The 13,966-nt window shown below is 61.3% G+C and overlaps 7 protein-coding genes across 7 annotated transcripts; 3 read left to right on the forward strand and 4 right to left on the reverse strand.

Moving 5' to 3' along the window:
• Nucleotides 1-96: 96 nt before the first annotated feature.
• PRKAB1 (5'-AMP-activated protein kinase subunit beta-1) lies at nucleotides 97-3,554 on the reverse strand. Its single transcript, XM_062775732.1, has 6 exons — nucleotides 3,372-3,554; nucleotides 2,824-2,995; nucleotides 2,743-2,765; nucleotides 2,310-2,684; nucleotides 2,057-2,264; nucleotides 97-2,009 (listed from the first exon to the last, which is right to left on the reverse strand). Exons 1-6 carry the CDS (start codon nucleotides 3,420-3,422, stop codon nucleotides 403-405), a joined length of 2,436 nt encoding a protein of 811 aa, XP_062631716.1. The 5' UTR covers nucleotides 3,423-3,554; the 3' UTR covers nucleotides 97-402.
• Nucleotides 3,555-4,006: 452 nt separating this feature from the next.
• Slc39a7 (Zinc transporter SLC39A7) lies at nucleotides 4,007-5,827 on the reverse strand. Its single transcript, XM_062775733.1, has 8 exons — nucleotides 5,665-5,827; nucleotides 5,463-5,568; nucleotides 5,192-5,411; nucleotides 4,735-5,137; nucleotides 4,437-4,659; nucleotides 4,299-4,378; nucleotides 4,209-4,241; nucleotides 4,007-4,146 (listed from the first exon to the last, which is right to left on the reverse strand). The coding sequence occupies exons 1-8, from the start codon at nucleotides 5,761-5,763 to the stop codon at nucleotides 4,123-4,125; spliced, it is 1,188 nt and encodes a 395-aa protein (XP_062631717.1). The 5' UTR covers nucleotides 5,764-5,827; the 3' UTR covers nucleotides 4,007-4,122.
• Nucleotides 5,828-6,610: 783 nt separating this feature from the next.
• LOC62_07G009188 (uncharacterized protein) lies at nucleotides 6,611-7,293 on the forward strand. Its single transcript, XM_062775734.1, has 2 exons — nucleotides 6,611-6,968; nucleotides 7,015-7,293. Exons 1-2 carry the CDS (start codon nucleotides 6,732-6,734, stop codon nucleotides 7,045-7,047), a joined length of 270 nt encoding a protein of 89 aa, XP_062631718.1. The 5' UTR covers nucleotides 6,611-6,731; the 3' UTR covers nucleotides 7,048-7,293.
• On the reverse strand, nucleotides 7,264-9,894 carry MRD1 (Multiple RNA-binding domain-containing protein 1; the record flags this gene model as incomplete). Its single annotated transcript, XM_062775735.1, has 3 exons — nucleotides 7,264-8,576; nucleotides 8,626-9,712; nucleotides 9,887-9,894. 3 exons carry the CDS (start codon nucleotides 9,892-9,894, stop codon nucleotides 7,308-7,310), a joined length of 2,364 nt encoding a protein of 787 aa, XP_062631719.1. The 3' UTR covers nucleotides 7,264-7,307.
• A 216-nt stretch (nucleotides 9,895-10,110) lies between these two features.
• rps1902 (40S ribosomal protein S19-B) lies at nucleotides 10,111-11,287 on the forward strand (the record flags this gene model as incomplete). Its single annotated transcript, XM_062775736.1, has 3 exons — nucleotides 10,111-10,196; nucleotides 10,513-10,655; nucleotides 10,805-11,287. 3 exons carry the CDS (start codon nucleotides 10,111-10,113, stop codon nucleotides 11,137-11,139), a joined length of 564 nt encoding a protein of 187 aa, XP_062631720.1. The 3' UTR covers nucleotides 11,140-11,287.
• Nucleotides 11,288-11,739: 452 nt separating this feature from the next.
• Nucleotides 11,740-12,360, forward strand: hint3 (Histidine triad nucleotide-binding protein 3; the record flags this gene model as incomplete). The annotated part of the gene is made up of 3 exons (XM_062775737.1): nucleotides 11,740-11,892; nucleotides 11,933-12,050; nucleotides 12,089-12,360. The coding sequence occupies 3 exons, from the start codon at nucleotides 11,740-11,742 to the stop codon at nucleotides 12,358-12,360; spliced, it is 543 nt and encodes a 180-aa protein (XP_062631721.1).
• A 90-nt stretch (nucleotides 12,361-12,450) lies between these two features.
• spf31 (J domain-containing protein spf31) lies at nucleotides 12,451-13,832 on the reverse strand. Its single transcript, XM_062775738.1, has 7 exons — nucleotides 13,681-13,832; nucleotides 13,603-13,634; nucleotides 13,442-13,559; nucleotides 13,236-13,387; nucleotides 13,063-13,197; nucleotides 12,911-13,014; nucleotides 12,451-12,671 (listed from the first exon to the last, which is right to left on the reverse strand). Exons 1-7 carry the CDS (start codon nucleotides 13,738-13,740, stop codon nucleotides 12,571-12,573), a joined length of 702 nt encoding a protein of 233 aa, XP_062631722.1. The 5' UTR covers nucleotides 13,741-13,832; the 3' UTR covers nucleotides 12,451-12,570.
• Nucleotides 13,833-13,966: the final 134 nt, after the last annotated feature.

Here is a 13,966-nt window from a genome sequence, read left to right on the forward strand (position 1 = left end):
AGGCGGGAGGCGGCGACCGCGCACAGAGAGTGCCATAGACTGGGCTCTTGTCCCGTGTTGATGTATCGATATCATCCAGACACCACTCACGCCCAATGTCATTTGCCATTCATTGCATACAGCTTACAGCAGGCCTGCGCACGCGCGCAGACGACTCGCAAGAATAGGATAACGCAAAACAAGACGACGACAGCATGTGTGTACCGCTAGAGATGAATCAAAATCTACCTGTGATTATCGATCGCAACAAGTACAGACTCGAGTGTGTGGTGGTGGGTATGAGAGTGCAAAAGGAAAAAAGTGGGAGAGAGCGGCAGGGTTGCGCACGCCAAGAATTATTGTTGATTAGGCAGAGACAAGCGCAAGGACCCGAGGAAACCAAAACCAGCTGGGGGAGCGTGTCTAGTCCTTGTTCTTCTTGAAGGCGGCCTTGAGCTTGCCAAAGAAGCCAGACTTGCGCTTCTTGAGCTTGGCAGCGTGCTCGGCGGCAGCGTCGGATGCCTGAGTGGCTGACTGCGAGACCGACTGCTGGGCGTCCTTGGCAAAGTTGCTGACGGCGTTGCCAGCGTTGGTGGCAGCGCCGGAGGCACCGTTGACGGCGCCAGTGGCGGCGTCGCTGACGGCAGCTGGTGTCGAGGCAAGGGCGCTAGCGGCGGGGGTAGTGGCCTCCTTGGCAGAGTCAAAGGCGCCGGAGACAGTCTTCTGGGCCGAAGAGCTGACGTTGCCAGCGGCGTCGGTGGTAGCGCCAACAGCCTTGCCCGCGGCGTCGGTGGTGGCAGTGGCGCCCTGGGAAGCGGCGCCAGTGACGTTGCTAGCGGCGTCCTTCGAAACGGTAGCGGCCGAGTCGACAGCACCACCAGCAGCACCGGCAGCGGCACCAGGGGTGGAAGCAGCAGTCGTGTAAACACTGCCAGTAGCGTCCTTGGCCTTGTTGAAGACGTTGCCGCCAAAGTCGCTAGCCTTCTGAGCACCGCCAGTGACACCGGCAGCGCCGTCCTTGGCGAGGGTGGTCGCCTTGTCAGCGGTAGCGCTGAAGGCACCCGTAGTGGCATCGGCGGCACCCTTGGCCGAGTCGGTAGCGGCCGTGGCCGTGTTGCTGACAGAGTCGGTCACGCCGCTAGGAGCGTTGGGAGTAGTGGCCGAGGAGCCGGTGACCTTGCCGAAGGCACCCTTGATGCCGCCAGCAGCCGACTTGGCGCCGTCAGTGGCGGTGGAAGCAGCGCCCGAGACGGCACCGGTTGTAGCGTCGGCGGCCTTGTTGAGGCCCGCGGTGGCACGGTCAGCGGTACCCTTGGCAGCATCAGTAGCACCAGAGGTAACGCCACCGAAAGCACCAGAGGCACCAGAGCCGAGGCCGCTAACGGCACCGGTGGCAGAGTCGACGGCCTTGTTGGCAGCACCGGTGGCGGAGTCGATGGCCTTGTTGGCAGCACCGGCGGCCTTGCCGGCGACGTCACCGACGGCGCCAGTAGCCTTGCCAGCGGCGTCGCTGGTAGTCTTGGACACGCCGTCGAGAGCAGCGGGGGTGGAGGGGGCAGAGCCGGTGACACCGCCAACGGCGGCAGTGGCCTTGTCGGAAACGCCCTTGGCGGCATCAGTAGCGCCGTTGGCAGCGCCGGTGGCAGCGCCGGTGGCAGCGTCCTTGCCCTTGTTGGCAAAGGCAGCGGCGCCGGCAACGCCGGCAGCACCAAGGCCAGCGACGGCGGCAGTGGCACCGGCAATGGCACCCTTGTTGGAGCTGGGGGCCTCAACAGCCTTGTCGGCAGCGGCGGGCGCAGCAGGGGCAACGTCAGCGGCGACGGCCTCGGGGGCGGCGACAACGGGAGCAGCAGCGTCGGTGACAGGAGCGGCAGCGTCGGCAACAGGAGCGGCAGCGTCGGTGACAGGAACGACGGGCTCGACGGGGGCGGCAAGGGCAGCAGCGGTAGCCGAGCTGACATCCTCGGGCGCAGACGTGGCAGCGGCGTCAACGGCCTCAACAGGAGCGTTCACGGGAACAACGGGGACGCCTGTTGCTGTTAGCACGGGCGTAGAGAGCCACACAACTGTTACTCACCGGTAGCAGGGGCAGTGACCTTCTCGGCGACCTGAGCGACAGGGGCCGGAACCTCGGGCTTGTCGAGGCCCTGGACGACGTTCTGGAGCTGGTTGACAGCGTCAACGGGAGGAGCCGAGCCAGCAGGCGAGACGGCGTCGGTAGGGCCGTCGACCTTGGGGAGCGAGGCGACGTCGATGCCGCGGTCCTTGGCGTCCTCGACGGAGATCTGCCGCGAGTCAGACACGCCATTGAGATCCAGTGATCTACTCACAGGAGCGGGCTTGGCAACGTCAATGCCAGTGGCCTTGGTGGCAGCGACGGCAGCACCGCCGAGAGCGGCGGCACCGGCAGCGGCGATACCGCCAATGGCGCCAGCGTGCGACGAGACGGTCTCGCCAACAGACTTCTGGGTCGCCTCGGGGGCGTCGGCAGCAGGCGTAGGGACAGTGGCCTCGAGGGTGGCGGGCTCAGCGACCTTCTCCTGCGCGGCGCCGAGGGAAGGCTCCGAAGACGGCTGGGTGGCAGGGGTCACCTCGGCGGTGCCGTGGGTGGCAGCGGCGGCCTTGGGCTCGGCAGCAGTGAGGGAAGGCTCCTCGCCCTGGGCAGGGGCCGCGACGACCTCGGACTTGGAGGGGGCCGTGTAGACCTGCACGGTCGCAGTTAGTACCAGCGCGCGCTCTGGGCGGCGGCATGTCGTCACTCACGTTGTTCACGTTTCCGTGCTCATCTAAAACACTCGTGTCAGTGATACGGCTCACACTCGACGCATCAGCCGCGCAACGCACCAGTCTCGGTCGCCTCGGTGTCGTGGATCTTCCACTCGCCGTCGACGATGAACTTGAAGGTGATCTTCTCACCCCAAGGAAGGGGGACCTTGCCCGAGAAGGTGCCATCCTCCTGCCTGATCAAGGCCGTGTCGGATTCTGACCAGTTGTTGAAGTTTCCGGCGACGTTGACCTGTTGTCGTGTAGTAGCATGTCGTTGGAATCGGCCGTTCCGAGCCAAGGGTGGAATGTAACCGGGGGAATCACGTCAAGATAAAAATCAAAACGGGTCACGCCAGTCGGTTGTAACCAAGTGGAGGTGGGTGGGCGCGATCCAGGTGGGGATGGCAATCACACGGGGTCAGCGCAGTGTTCCAAAGGAGGCGTGAACAGAGTTCGGAGGACAGAAGCAAGCAGCAGAAGCGAGCAGTGATGGGCGTGCAGAGTACGAGAGAGTACGCCATGCACACATGGGGGTTGTGGGTGTATTTTCGTCACGCTTCCTCGGATGGAACAGTGTGGATGTGGGGAGATTGGTGTGTGTGTGTGTTTGCTCAAGGACGACGTACCGTGGTCGGCCCGGCGACCCAGGTGAAGGTCGCAATGTGCTTGTCGCTCATGTTGTTGTTGTGGTAACGCGGTAGTTGATGTGCCTATCCTAGTCTGTAAATGGGAAGAAGTGCAGTGCAGCAAGACTAGAAAATGCACGGCAAGTAGTAGTGTTGGATGGAAGGATGGAGGGGGGGGGTGTGGGGCAAAGAAACGACTAAGGAGGCGGCGGGTGGGTGGAAAACCACCATGACTTGCAGCATGACTGACGACTGCGGCTGCTTGCTACACTTGCTCGGCCGGCCAAAATTGCCAAGAGTGGCAGTCGTCATGTCGGGTGGCGGGTCAAAAAGCTAACAAACTCACCGCCCGCACAAGAGCACTGCAAACCCACACACGTCTTACTCTTCTCAGTCGCAATGCATTGCATTGCCTCGCCGTCCACTGCCCCTGGATCCAGCCGAGTGGGCCCTGGGCCCGACTAACCGTGGCTGCTAATGCCGCCCCCACCGTGCCCAGAGCCTCGACTTTGTAATTGTAATGCTGCCCTTCGACTCCACGCGCTCCACCCAACAACCTTCAGGGATTAGGCGCACCCAACAATCCTAATCAAACACTGCCGCGCCCTTTACGCGTCGTGTCGTAAGGCATACGTCTACACTTTCAACCTTCTTCTATCCATGCAAGATTGATGTATAGCAGAGAATCACTCGTCGTTAGTGCCCAGTGCCACCATGCTCAGATGCTACTCTCCACCGTGTGTCTCTCTCTCTACTCGTTCCAAGCAATGACCGCCTGAGGGTGACGTCAGTGGTGATCATCAGGGGACGCGATAACGCGTCTTGTTCGCGACTCACCATGCAAAACACGCCGAACGCCATGGCGGCGTACTACACCCCATTGTCAGCAATTGCACTGCGCACGTCGACAAAGCACACTGCGCTCACCTCCTTGAGCGCCTGCTTGGCGCTGCGCGACTCGTCGAGGAGCTCGGGGATGACACTGACGCTGGCAATGTAGAGGAAGCCTAAAAGTAATACGCGTCAACGCCATGGCACAAGCCTCCCCAGGGACATTGGACTCACCACCTGCGGTCATGGGAATCACCAGCTCGCCGCCACCAACAGAGGTGCCAAAGAATCCCTCGCCAACCTTGAGCGCAGAGTCGACGTTGCCCGATCCAGTGGTCTCTGCGATCCAAATACCAAGGAAGGTGCCAACGAACGCACCGACGGCCGTGAAGAACTGGGAGCCCATGGCCTGCCACTTTGTGAAGCCAGACTTGATGAGGATGGAGTAGTCTGCAACCTATCACACGTGTTAGCAATGCCGCTGTGTATTGGAAAGCCACGACCGTGGCGCCCACCGCCTCCGCCAACGTACCTCGTGAGGGATCTCGTGGCAGAATGTGGCGATCGTGGTGACGGCGCCAAGTTGAGGGCTCGAGTAGAAGCTGGCCGCCATGGCGAGGCCGTCGGTAATGTTGTGCGTAAAGTCGCCAAAGAGGTTAAGATAAGCCGAGAGCTTGAGCGAAGCGTTGGCCTCCTTGGGCTTCTCGGCCTCGACAACCTCGGCCTTGTCGTCGCTGCCGTTCTTGCGCTTCTTGAGCTCGCCCTCCGACTTCTTGACGGCCGTCGACTCGCCGTGCGAGTGACCGTGGTTGTGGCCGTGACCGTGGCTGTGGCTGTGACCGTGGCCTCCCTCCTCGTTACCAGCCGAGTAGTTGAGCACACGCATAGTCTTGTCCAGGACGAAGAAGGCGGCGAATCCGAGGAAGATAGCGCCGCTTGGGCGAGTTAGCCGCAATCACCCCGCCAGCCGATAAACAACGACCACCTACCCAATAACAATGTTGCGCTTCTCCTCAACGACAATCTTGCGGCCCTCCTCGTGGTCGCCCTCGCCGAAGAATGCATGGGGGACGAGGTGGAGGAAGACGTCGCCGAGGAGACCACCGGTTGCGAACGCAATCATGGTATTCAACGACGAGGGCTCCAGGTCAGCGGGGACGGCCGCGAGGATAAAGTTGGGGATAGACGAGATGTAGAAGGTGCCGAGGACTGAGTGTGTCAGTGGCTAACGGCGATAGCTGGCCTCCAGCCTAAACACACTAGAGTTGTACGCAGGGCTCTTGAAGGGGAAGAGGAACTCGAACACGGCGCGCATGGTGGTCGAGTGCTCGTTGCTACCGTGGGGCGCCTCGAAGACGGTCTGCGCCTGGGCGGGGGGGTCAGATCAGATTTCGCCGGCCTGCCGCCGTCTTATCATGCAGCAGCATCTCCCGCAAGCGGGCAAGCAAGTAGCTGTACTGACCTTGGAGTCGGCCGACACGCGGGTCGCGAAGCACAAGGCGACGGCGACAGCGACGGCGATGAGACGCGCGCGCGATGCTCGTAGTCCGAGGGCTGGCATGGTGCGTGGGTCGTGGTGTGTGGTCGAGTGGAGAGGAGTGATGGAGGAGTAAATGTTGTGTACGATCTACGTGTCAACGGCAATTGATCGCGGGGTCGGTGACATTGTTACGGCGGACAGTGGACGGCGGACGGCAGACAGTCGCGTGGCTGCCTGCTGACGTCCCGATCGACTTTTGAATTTGTTCCCGCGGGCACCCCTTCCCGCGACAAGTCGAGGCAGGCCGGCCAGTCACTCAGCGTCAACCTTCCGAAACAAGATTATTCGTTTTTGCGTCAACTTGATGCGATGGCTGGACAACGGCCAAGAGTCGGAGTCATCCAGGTTACAAGATTGTGGGGAGAGGGAGATGGACACCACCGAGGCAGAGGGATACCAGTTGCTGTGGCACTTGCAGCGCTTCTTCCGACGGACAGAGCAACACGGAGGTTTACATAGGCACGGCTGACGGGCGGGCGAGTGGAGGCCCAGGTGAGCGAGTTGGTTCACCAGCAGAAGTCAGTCGAGCAGCACCAGCCAAGCACGGCAGAGAGCGCCGGTGCTCATGAGTCCATCCAGAGCATGCCTTCGGGCCCCTTGCTCCTCCTCCTCCCCAGGCTGAAGTAAGCCCCATCATCTCTGAGTCGTGGCATGACGTCAGGCCGAGCGAGGTGCAGAAAACGGCCGCCGCTCCATATTGTTTGCTGTTGTCGGCCGGCGCCAAACAAGGCCAAGCCCGCTCGTTCCTGGCCGCTGAGGATTTGCGGCACAACGGGCAGTTTGTGAGCAGTCAGTCAGCCGAGACGAGCCACCCTTGGCACAAGTTGGGCGGCAACAGCGTGACCATCTTGACATTGTACTTAGTTTCTCGACGCGCCCCGCACGACCCGACCGTTATAATACGCGCACGATCGCACGACCCGGCCTCGAGCATTATAATACGCCGTACTGTACGTAGTACGCCGATCCGCCGAACCAACCCCGCCGCCATGTCCGCCGCTCCCAGCCTCGTGTGGCGCGCAAAAGAGACGCTCTGGTTCCTCCTCACCACGCCCATGGTGCCCCCCACGCCGGGTACGGGCCCGGTCGAGATGTCGCCCATTGACGAGTTGTCGCCTTCGGCGTTGGCACCGCCGCTTGCCAGCCCCGCGTCGTCGCGCTCCAGCCAGAGCGACGCGAGCGTCGTCGAGCTGCCGCCTGCTGAACTCGGCGCCGTGCGCGCCTTGGTGCGTGTGCCCTCTTGCCCCCTTCAACGCCGCTGACAGACGCCAGATCGAGGACGCGACGCAGACCAAGGCGTGGTAGCCCTCCCTCCCTCCCCCCTCTCCTCCTGTACACCACCACACTGTTGTTCACTAGGGCCCTACACGCGCCAGCCTCAGCCCCCACCGCACACACAAACACGCGCCACCTCATACACGCAACTCATACGCGCCATACACGCGCCCCCACACCCTCCACACGCCGCCCCGCAGCAGCCCTATAATATACTCGCATCCAGCATGGACGTAATGTAATATGCAAAAGTAATGATGATTGATCCTACACCAACTAATGGTACACGTCTACACTTCGAGACCGTCGTTCTCGTCCACATCGCCCTTGCCGGTGAGGTCGAGCTTGCGCTTGCGTCCGCCAACGTCGCCGAGACGGGCGTCCCGGCTGACCTTTTCGCGGAGAGCGTCGACATCGACCGAGTCGGCGTCGTTGGCCCACTGACACACGAGGTGGCGGCCCAGCAAATGTGTGTGCTTGAGGGCGTCCATGGCTCGCTGCGCCTCGGCGTGCGTCGTAAACTCGAGGAAGGCGAAACCACGGGAGGATGACGAGCCAGTGGCAGACAGAGTGGCCTTCTTGGGCAGACGGAGCGACTTGAGCGTACCGTACACGCTGAACAGGGCACGGACGTCCTTCTTGGTCGCCTCGAATGGCAAGTTCTTGACCAGCACCTTGGTGCCCTTGGTCTTGCCGGCCATCTCGCTGCTGCTGCCCTTGGTCTTGGACTCGCGCTCCACCTCGTCGGCGCCGCGCTGAGCAAACTTGACGTCCAGGGCGTGTCCATCGACCTCGAAGCCCTGCAGACCGCCAAGAGCCTTCTTGGCATCCTTCTTGGTCTGGAAGCCGACGAAACCGTAACCCATCGAGAGGCGAGCGCCAGGCTTCTTGGGGTCAGGCTTGGTCTGAACACGGGCAAACGAGAAGCCAGGAAGGGAGGAGAGCACAGAGGAGAGGCGCTCGGTCGTCGTAGCCCAGGCGAGGTTCTTGAGGAAGAGGGTCGCACCAGCCTCGTCCGACTCGGCAGGCTGGTCGCGGAGCGCCTCCTCGGCCTCGGCGACCTTCTCGGCCAAGCGAGCGCGCTCCTGTGCCTCCTTCTCGGCTGGCGTCGAGATCGTGTCGGGGTTCTTGAACATGCCCACAGGTCCCTTCTCGAGGTAGATGACGGCGTTGCCGAGGCGGCGGTACGCCAGTGCGCGGAAGGCGCGTCCGGCGTCCATTGCGTTGGCAAACTCGATCACACCAAGGGTGCCAGCAGGAGGGAGAAGCACGCGCTTGAGGTCACCGTGAGGAGCGAAGAGGTCCTGAAGCGCCTGGATAGTGGTGCCGTAGGGAATGTTCTTGACCAGAATGGTGGTCTGCGATCGGGGAACCTTGGGCTGCAGCGACTCGACCACAATGCCCTCCTTCTCAAAGTACTCCTTGGTCTCGGCGATCACTTGCGTCTCGGCAAGGGCCAGCTTGACGGCCGGGCTGACGTCGTCGGCATCGTTGCCGCTCAAAAGGTCGGCCTTGGACACACCCATGCGGTCGGCGACTGATGCCGCGACGGCGTCGCTCTGATGCTTCGTCAGTGCTGCCCAACCCCTGCGCGTCTGTCCCACTCACGTTCATGTACATGCTCGCCCAGTTGACACCCTTGGCGCTGTCCGCTTTCCGCTTCTCGTCCACAGTGTTCTTGACCTCTCCGCGCGCCAGGGCAGCCTTGCCGAGGACCTTGCCGTTGGTCACAGCGTCGGCATTGGCGGCGGCAGCGGCCTGCTGACCAGGGCGAGCACGGCCAGGGAGAACGTGGAGCAGTCGGCCCTGGAAGGTCGTCTTGTCGAGGGTGCGACGGGCCGAGAGCGCGTCCTCGGCTTCCCGGAAGAGGATGAACGCAGTGCCGAGAGGCTCGCCAGTCTGCTGCGAGACTGGCATGTGGACATCGACCACGGGCCCGAATCGCTCAAAGTGAGCCTGGAGGCCCTCGGCCGTTGCGATGAATGCGAGGTTGCGGACGAACAGGCGTCCTGTGGAGAGGATAAGGGCGTCCTCGGGGTCGACCTTCGGTGCTGCTGGCTCGTCGCCGTCGTCTCCAGCGATCGCCTTCTGGCGGCGAGCGAGCCATGCCGCGTCATCGTCGTCCTCGTCGCCCTCGCCGGCCTCATCTCCAGACTCGGCCTCAGGCGTTGCCCTCTCCTTGCCCTTGCTGCTGGCCTTGGCCTTGGCAGCCTTGGTGCCCTCGGCGACCCAGCCAGCCTCGCCTGGAACCGCCGCCGCCGAGTGGTCCACGGCGGTTGGGTCAACACCCTTCATCACGTCCATGAACTCCTTTAGCCGCTTCGAGGGTCCGGCCTTGGGCTGGGGTGTATCCTGCTCCTCCTCTTCTGTCTCCTTGGAAATCTTGGCCCGCTTGGCGGGTTTGGGTGCCAGAGGCTGTCGGTTGTCAGCCTTCGCGTGACTTTCACAACCTACCTCATCGCGCACAAAGTCGACCTTGACCTTGCCGCCGCCAAACACAAAGCTGCCGTCAAACCACTCCTTGGCAGCCTTTGCCTCGTCTTCGGTGCTGTAGCCGACGAACGCGAAGCGGCGCTTGGGCACGAGCTTGGTGTCGGTCACGAGGGCCGACTTGAGCGACTTGGGCTCGGTGAGCTTGGCCTTGAAGCCGTCGGGCGTGAGCGACGGTGGGAGGTTGAGGAAGATTAGTCGAGACCTGTGTGTGTTAGTGGTCTGGCCCCGTCGCAGCTGACCTCTACTCACATTGTATCGCTGTCTAGGACGATATTGTTGTTGCAATTCTCAGGCTGGACTTGAATCGCGAGGTCAACTCTGAAATCTTGAAGTGGAGGTGGGGATCGTCGAGCTATTACATAATCCATAATATTACATAACCATTTACCACGTGGCCTTTCAGAGTGCCACACCAAATTGCCGAATCTCCGGCCAGCTTTCGAAAGATTCTGAGCCCGCCTGGGTGGTCGCCTGCAGTGGCTGGGGACTGTGGCCGCTCGCTCGCCAGTCCTCGTCCCTCCTGTCCGCTCGGTGCTCGTACAACAGCTCGTCTACCTCACCTTCAACACCTCCTATCCATCAAAAAACACATCGCCCATCATGCCCGGTGTTCGCGACGTCTCGTACGTGTCAAGCAGGACCGCATCAACGACAAGGACGCCGACGATCCCCAACCCGTTCCAAGCGTGAATACGCGCGACACGAGACACTTGAAAAGCTAGCTGGGGGACAAAAATGTTCAGACGGCTCTGGCGACCTCGAGCTACGCGCTCAGAGGGCCTGCTGGGGACGGCGAGAGCGTGTACACACTAGGGGGAAAACATACAAAAGTCTCTGCCCGTTGGAACGGGGAAGGAATCCGGATCGTCGCATGTTGGATGCGGTCTGCGAGTATCCTCAGAGATCAGAGTGCTGACTATCGTGCGTCTGCTGCGTACTTCTTGACCTTTGCCCTCTCCGCTCGCCCATCACCACGACACGCACATGCGTCCCGCCCAACAGTGCCGAGGAGTTCATCAAGGCCTACTCCAGCCACCTCAAGCGCTCGGGCAAGCTCGAGATCCCCACCTGGGTTGACATTGTCAAGACCGGTGCCCAGAAGGAGCTTGCTCCTTACGACCCCGACTGGTACTACGTCCGTGCCGGTGAGTCGAGCAAGCACGTGCAGAGGATGGGAGCGGGACGCGGGAAGACGTTGGTCAAGCTGGTGTAATGTCGCTTGACCAGGTCGAAAAACCTGTCACTCCTCAACCTCTGCCCACCTCCCGCCAACACAATGTACTAACCCCCACAGCCTCGGTCGCCCGCCACATCTACCTCCGCAAGCACGTCGGTGTCGGTGCCCTCGCCAAGCTCCACGGCACCAAGCACCGCCGCGGTGTCCGCCCCGGCCACCACCGTGACTCGGCCACCGGTGTCGAGCGCTCGGTTGTCCAGGCCCTCGAGAAGATTGGTGTCCTTGAGGCCCACCCCGACGGTGGCCGCAAGATCTCGCAGGACGGCATGCGTGACCTTGACCGTATCGCCACCGCCGTCCTCGAGGCCCAGCGCGAGGAGGAGGAGGAGGAGTCCGAGGAGGAGTCTGAGGAGGAGGAGGACGAGGAGGAGGAGGCTGAGGACGACGAGTAAGCCCCTCTCCACATGATAGCGGGTACTTTGTCATGAGATTCCACCTACATTGCACTGGGATGTTGGGCTGTTGAGGGGTGTTGCGTTGAGGTTTACAGGGGCGACTAACTGGGCAAACGGTGAGGAGGGGACTGCTGGAACATGGGGCGTGGCCACAGTGTGCGGGTGAGCAGGAGGCCAGTCTGGGGCAAACTCTGCATGGAGCATATGGGCGTACTCTGCAACCTGGGAGTCCGGTCGCTAATCTCTTGTGAGGCAGTCAGATTTTGTGTTTCCAAGGGCTCCTCTGGCCAACTAGGAGCGTGGCTCTTCGGCGTAGTTACCGAGTCCTGTGCAACCAGAGAGCAGATGAAAGAAGTGGCATATCCCTCTCCAATACCCTTATCGAAATGCATCCCATGCGAGAGAATCGAGTGCTCCTCGAGCAACCGACACTGGCACACGGGCAAGCTAGGCGAAGCTGGTCGGCGGTAGACCTGCAACCTCCCACCACGCCCGCCACACCCAACGCGGGGACCCCGCATATCATCACGCACAACCCATCTCGCTCGCGCCCATCGCACCAATCTCACCATCTCCCACCCGTCCACACCAGCACGCATGCGCTACCTCTCGTGCTTTGGACGCCAAAAGCGGCCCCCAGACAATAATGACGCGGAGCGCGCGTCCCTCAACGGCGGCGACGAGGCGTACGTCCGCGGCTGCGTGTTCTGCGACGTGACCCGCGAGCGGGGCTTCAACATCGCCTACGAGGTGGGTTTGGCGCCGCCGCTCTGCTGACGACTGACGACAGGACGACGAGCTCATCGTCTTCCATGACCGCTCGCCTGCTGCCCGGGAACACCTGCTCGTCATCCCGCGGAGACACGTGTCGACGGTGCGCGAGCTGCGCGCGCCCGACGCGGCGTTGAGTGAGGAGCTGGCAGAAGGCGAAGAGCTCACGCCCCAGTCGAGCGCATGTTCGCCCGCGCGCGCGCGCTCCGCCCCGGCCCCGACGTGCGCATGGGATTCCACATCCCGCCCTTCAGCAGCGTGCACCACATCCACCTGCACGTGCTCGTGCCCCCGCTCAAGTTCAAGGGCGTGCTCAAGTACCCCGTCGCGCCGGGCACGGACGGCGGCAAGGGCTGGTCGTGGTTCGTGACCCCCAGCCAGGTCATCAGCATCCTCGAGGCCAATGGGAGGGTTGGTCTCGGACCGACTGCGGGCAGAAAGAGCTAGACGCGAGTGCACAGAGCGAGAGAGAGAGAGACCTAGCTAGACGCGCCGCTGGATACCGACGCACGGACGGCTGCAACATACCCAGCATTGCCATAGGTTACCGACGCGCAGTGGCCACCACAAAGTATTATAATTACATACATGCCTGTCAATAGAAGTGTCTCGCGGTGGGGAGAGGGATGCAGAAACGGGGGGTTATCACACTTGCCACTAGCCCAGCACGTTGAGGTTCTTCTTGGCCTTCTTGGCCTTCTTGACTTCCGTGACGGTGCGGAAGTTGCGCCAGTTGCCGACGCGCTCTTCGCGGTTCTCTGCAGGGAGGCAAGTCATGTAAGCGGCACGGGAATAGTCGGGGAGAATAGCGTCAGCACTTGTCTCTTACGCGGTAGTAGACAGGAAGTGGGAGGAATGGGAGTTGTGATGTGAAGCAACAACATCGACGAGACGGTGACGACCGAGCTTGTCCTGTGGAGGAGATGTGGTAAGTCCTCGTCCCGAGGGACAGGCAGCGGTGACCATTGAGCAGAAGTGTAATGACAATGCTACTCACCTTCCCACTTGACTTGCTCCTCCTTTTTGCGCTTCCGGTTGGCGACTTCGGCTTCTTGGCGGGCGCGCTCCTCTCCCTCATTGGCGTGGGCAAGCTTTGTTCTCCTGCATCAAAGTCAGCTAGTGTCGACAGCCGGTACTAATGCCACTCACCTTCGCTTCGAGAGCTCATCCTCGACAAACAACTCCTTGGCTTGGGTGCGAATCTGAGCCTCAAACGACGGCGTGAGATTGGCCAGACGGGGGTCGTCGGTGGTCACGCCGAGTGAGTAGCCTGCGCCGAGCACACTGCGATGTGAGCTCTGAGTTTTGCCCAAGGTGCTCACCTCTTAAGCACCAAAGTGCGAGCATAAGTCATGATGCCGTCAATCTCTTCACGCTTAGACTTCTCCAACAACTGGCCCTCAGCCTGTAAAGTCAGAAACTGAACGTGGTCCCATGAAGAGAATTGCCTTACCTTTTTAAGCAAGTCAAACGCCTGTGAAGGGGGAATCGAGTCAGCACAAGGTTCACAAAGACGCACGCCACGCACCTCGTCACCACGCTCATGCTTGAACTTGTCCGGGTGGATCAGCAAGGACTTCTTACGATACGTCTTCTTGACGGTCGAGTCGTCCGCAAAGATTGGAAGGTCAAGGATATCGTACGGGCTGGGCGTCAGTCATGGGTCGAAGGGCGTATGCGACGACTTACTTGAGCTTGAATGCCCTGATGATACGTTCGACCTGGGTTGTCAACAAACCTGTTGCTCGAAGTGGAGACAAGACTTACCTCGGCTTCACGGGCAACATCACCAGAGGTCTGCTTAAGCACACTATCGACAGTAGACATTGTTGCTGCTCTTGCCTTGGTGATAAGGGTACAGAGGAGCGCGAGATGGAGTGCTTGATGCAAAGTCGTCGAAGAGAGAACAACAACAAGAGACTTTGGCGGCGAGTGACGAGCGGCACTCGTTGTTGGTGGCGAACAATGGGCGACTGACTGACCGACAATTGCCTGTTGCGGAATCAAATTCCACCACCACAATGCGTTTGGCCACCCACAACCACCACCATCG

Source organism: Vanrija pseudolonga, chromosome 7, assembly GCF_020906515.1.
Source record: "Vanrija pseudolonga chromosome 7, complete sequence".
NCBI lineage: Eukaryota > Fungi > Basidiomycota > Tremellomycetes > Trichosporonales > Trichosporonaceae > Vanrija > Vanrija pseudolonga.

Excerpts from the sequence above, each read along its gene's own strand:
- LOC62_07G009188 (XM_062775734.1), top strand. The coding sequence starts at position 6,732 with ATGTCCGCCGCTCCCAGCCTCGTGTGGCGCGCAAAAGAGACGCTCTGG. Across the intron at positions 6,969-7,014 it reads TCGGCGCCGTGCGCGCCTTG|ATCGAGGACGCGACGCAGAC; the intron begins GTGCGTGTGCCC and ends GACAGACGCCAG.
- Slc39a7 (XM_062775733.1), bottom strand. The coding sequence starts at position 5,763 with ATGCCAGCCCTCGGACTACGAGCATCGCGCGCGCGTCTCATCGCCGTC. Across the intron at positions 5,569-5,664 it reads GCGTGTCGGCCGACTCCAAG|GCGCAGACCGTCTTCGAGGC; the intron begins GTCAGTACAGCT and ends CCCCCCGCCCAG. Across the intron at positions 5,412-5,462 it reads GAGCCCTGCGTACAACTCTA|TCCTCGGCACCTTCTACATC; the intron begins GTGTGTTTAGGC and ends TGACACACTCAG.
- PRKAB1 (XM_062775732.1), bottom strand. The coding sequence starts at position 3,422 with ATGAGCGACAAGCACATTGCGACCTTCACCTGGGTCGCCGGGCCGACC. Across the intron at positions 2,996-3,371 it reads GGGTCGCCGGGCCGACCACG|GTCAACGTCGCCGGAAACTT; the intron begins GTACGTCGTCCT and ends ACACGACAACAG. Across the intron at positions 2,265-2,309 it reads ACGTTGCCAAGCCCGCTCCT|ATCTCCGTCGAGGACGCCAA; the intron begins GTGAGTAGATCA and ends GACTCGCGGCAG.
- spf31 (XM_062775738.1), bottom strand. The coding sequence starts at position 13,740 with ATGTCTACTGTCGATAGTGTGCTTAAGCAGACCTCTGGTGATGTTGCC. Across the intron at positions 13,015-13,062 it reads GATGAGCTCTCGAAGCGAAG|GAGAACAAAGCTTGCCCACG; the intron begins GTGAGTGGCATT and ends ACTTTGATGCAG. Across the intron at positions 12,672-12,910 it reads GGAGCAAGTCAAGTGGGAAG|AGAACCGCGAAGAGCGCGTC; the intron begins GTGAGTAGCATT and ends GCCTCCCTGCAG.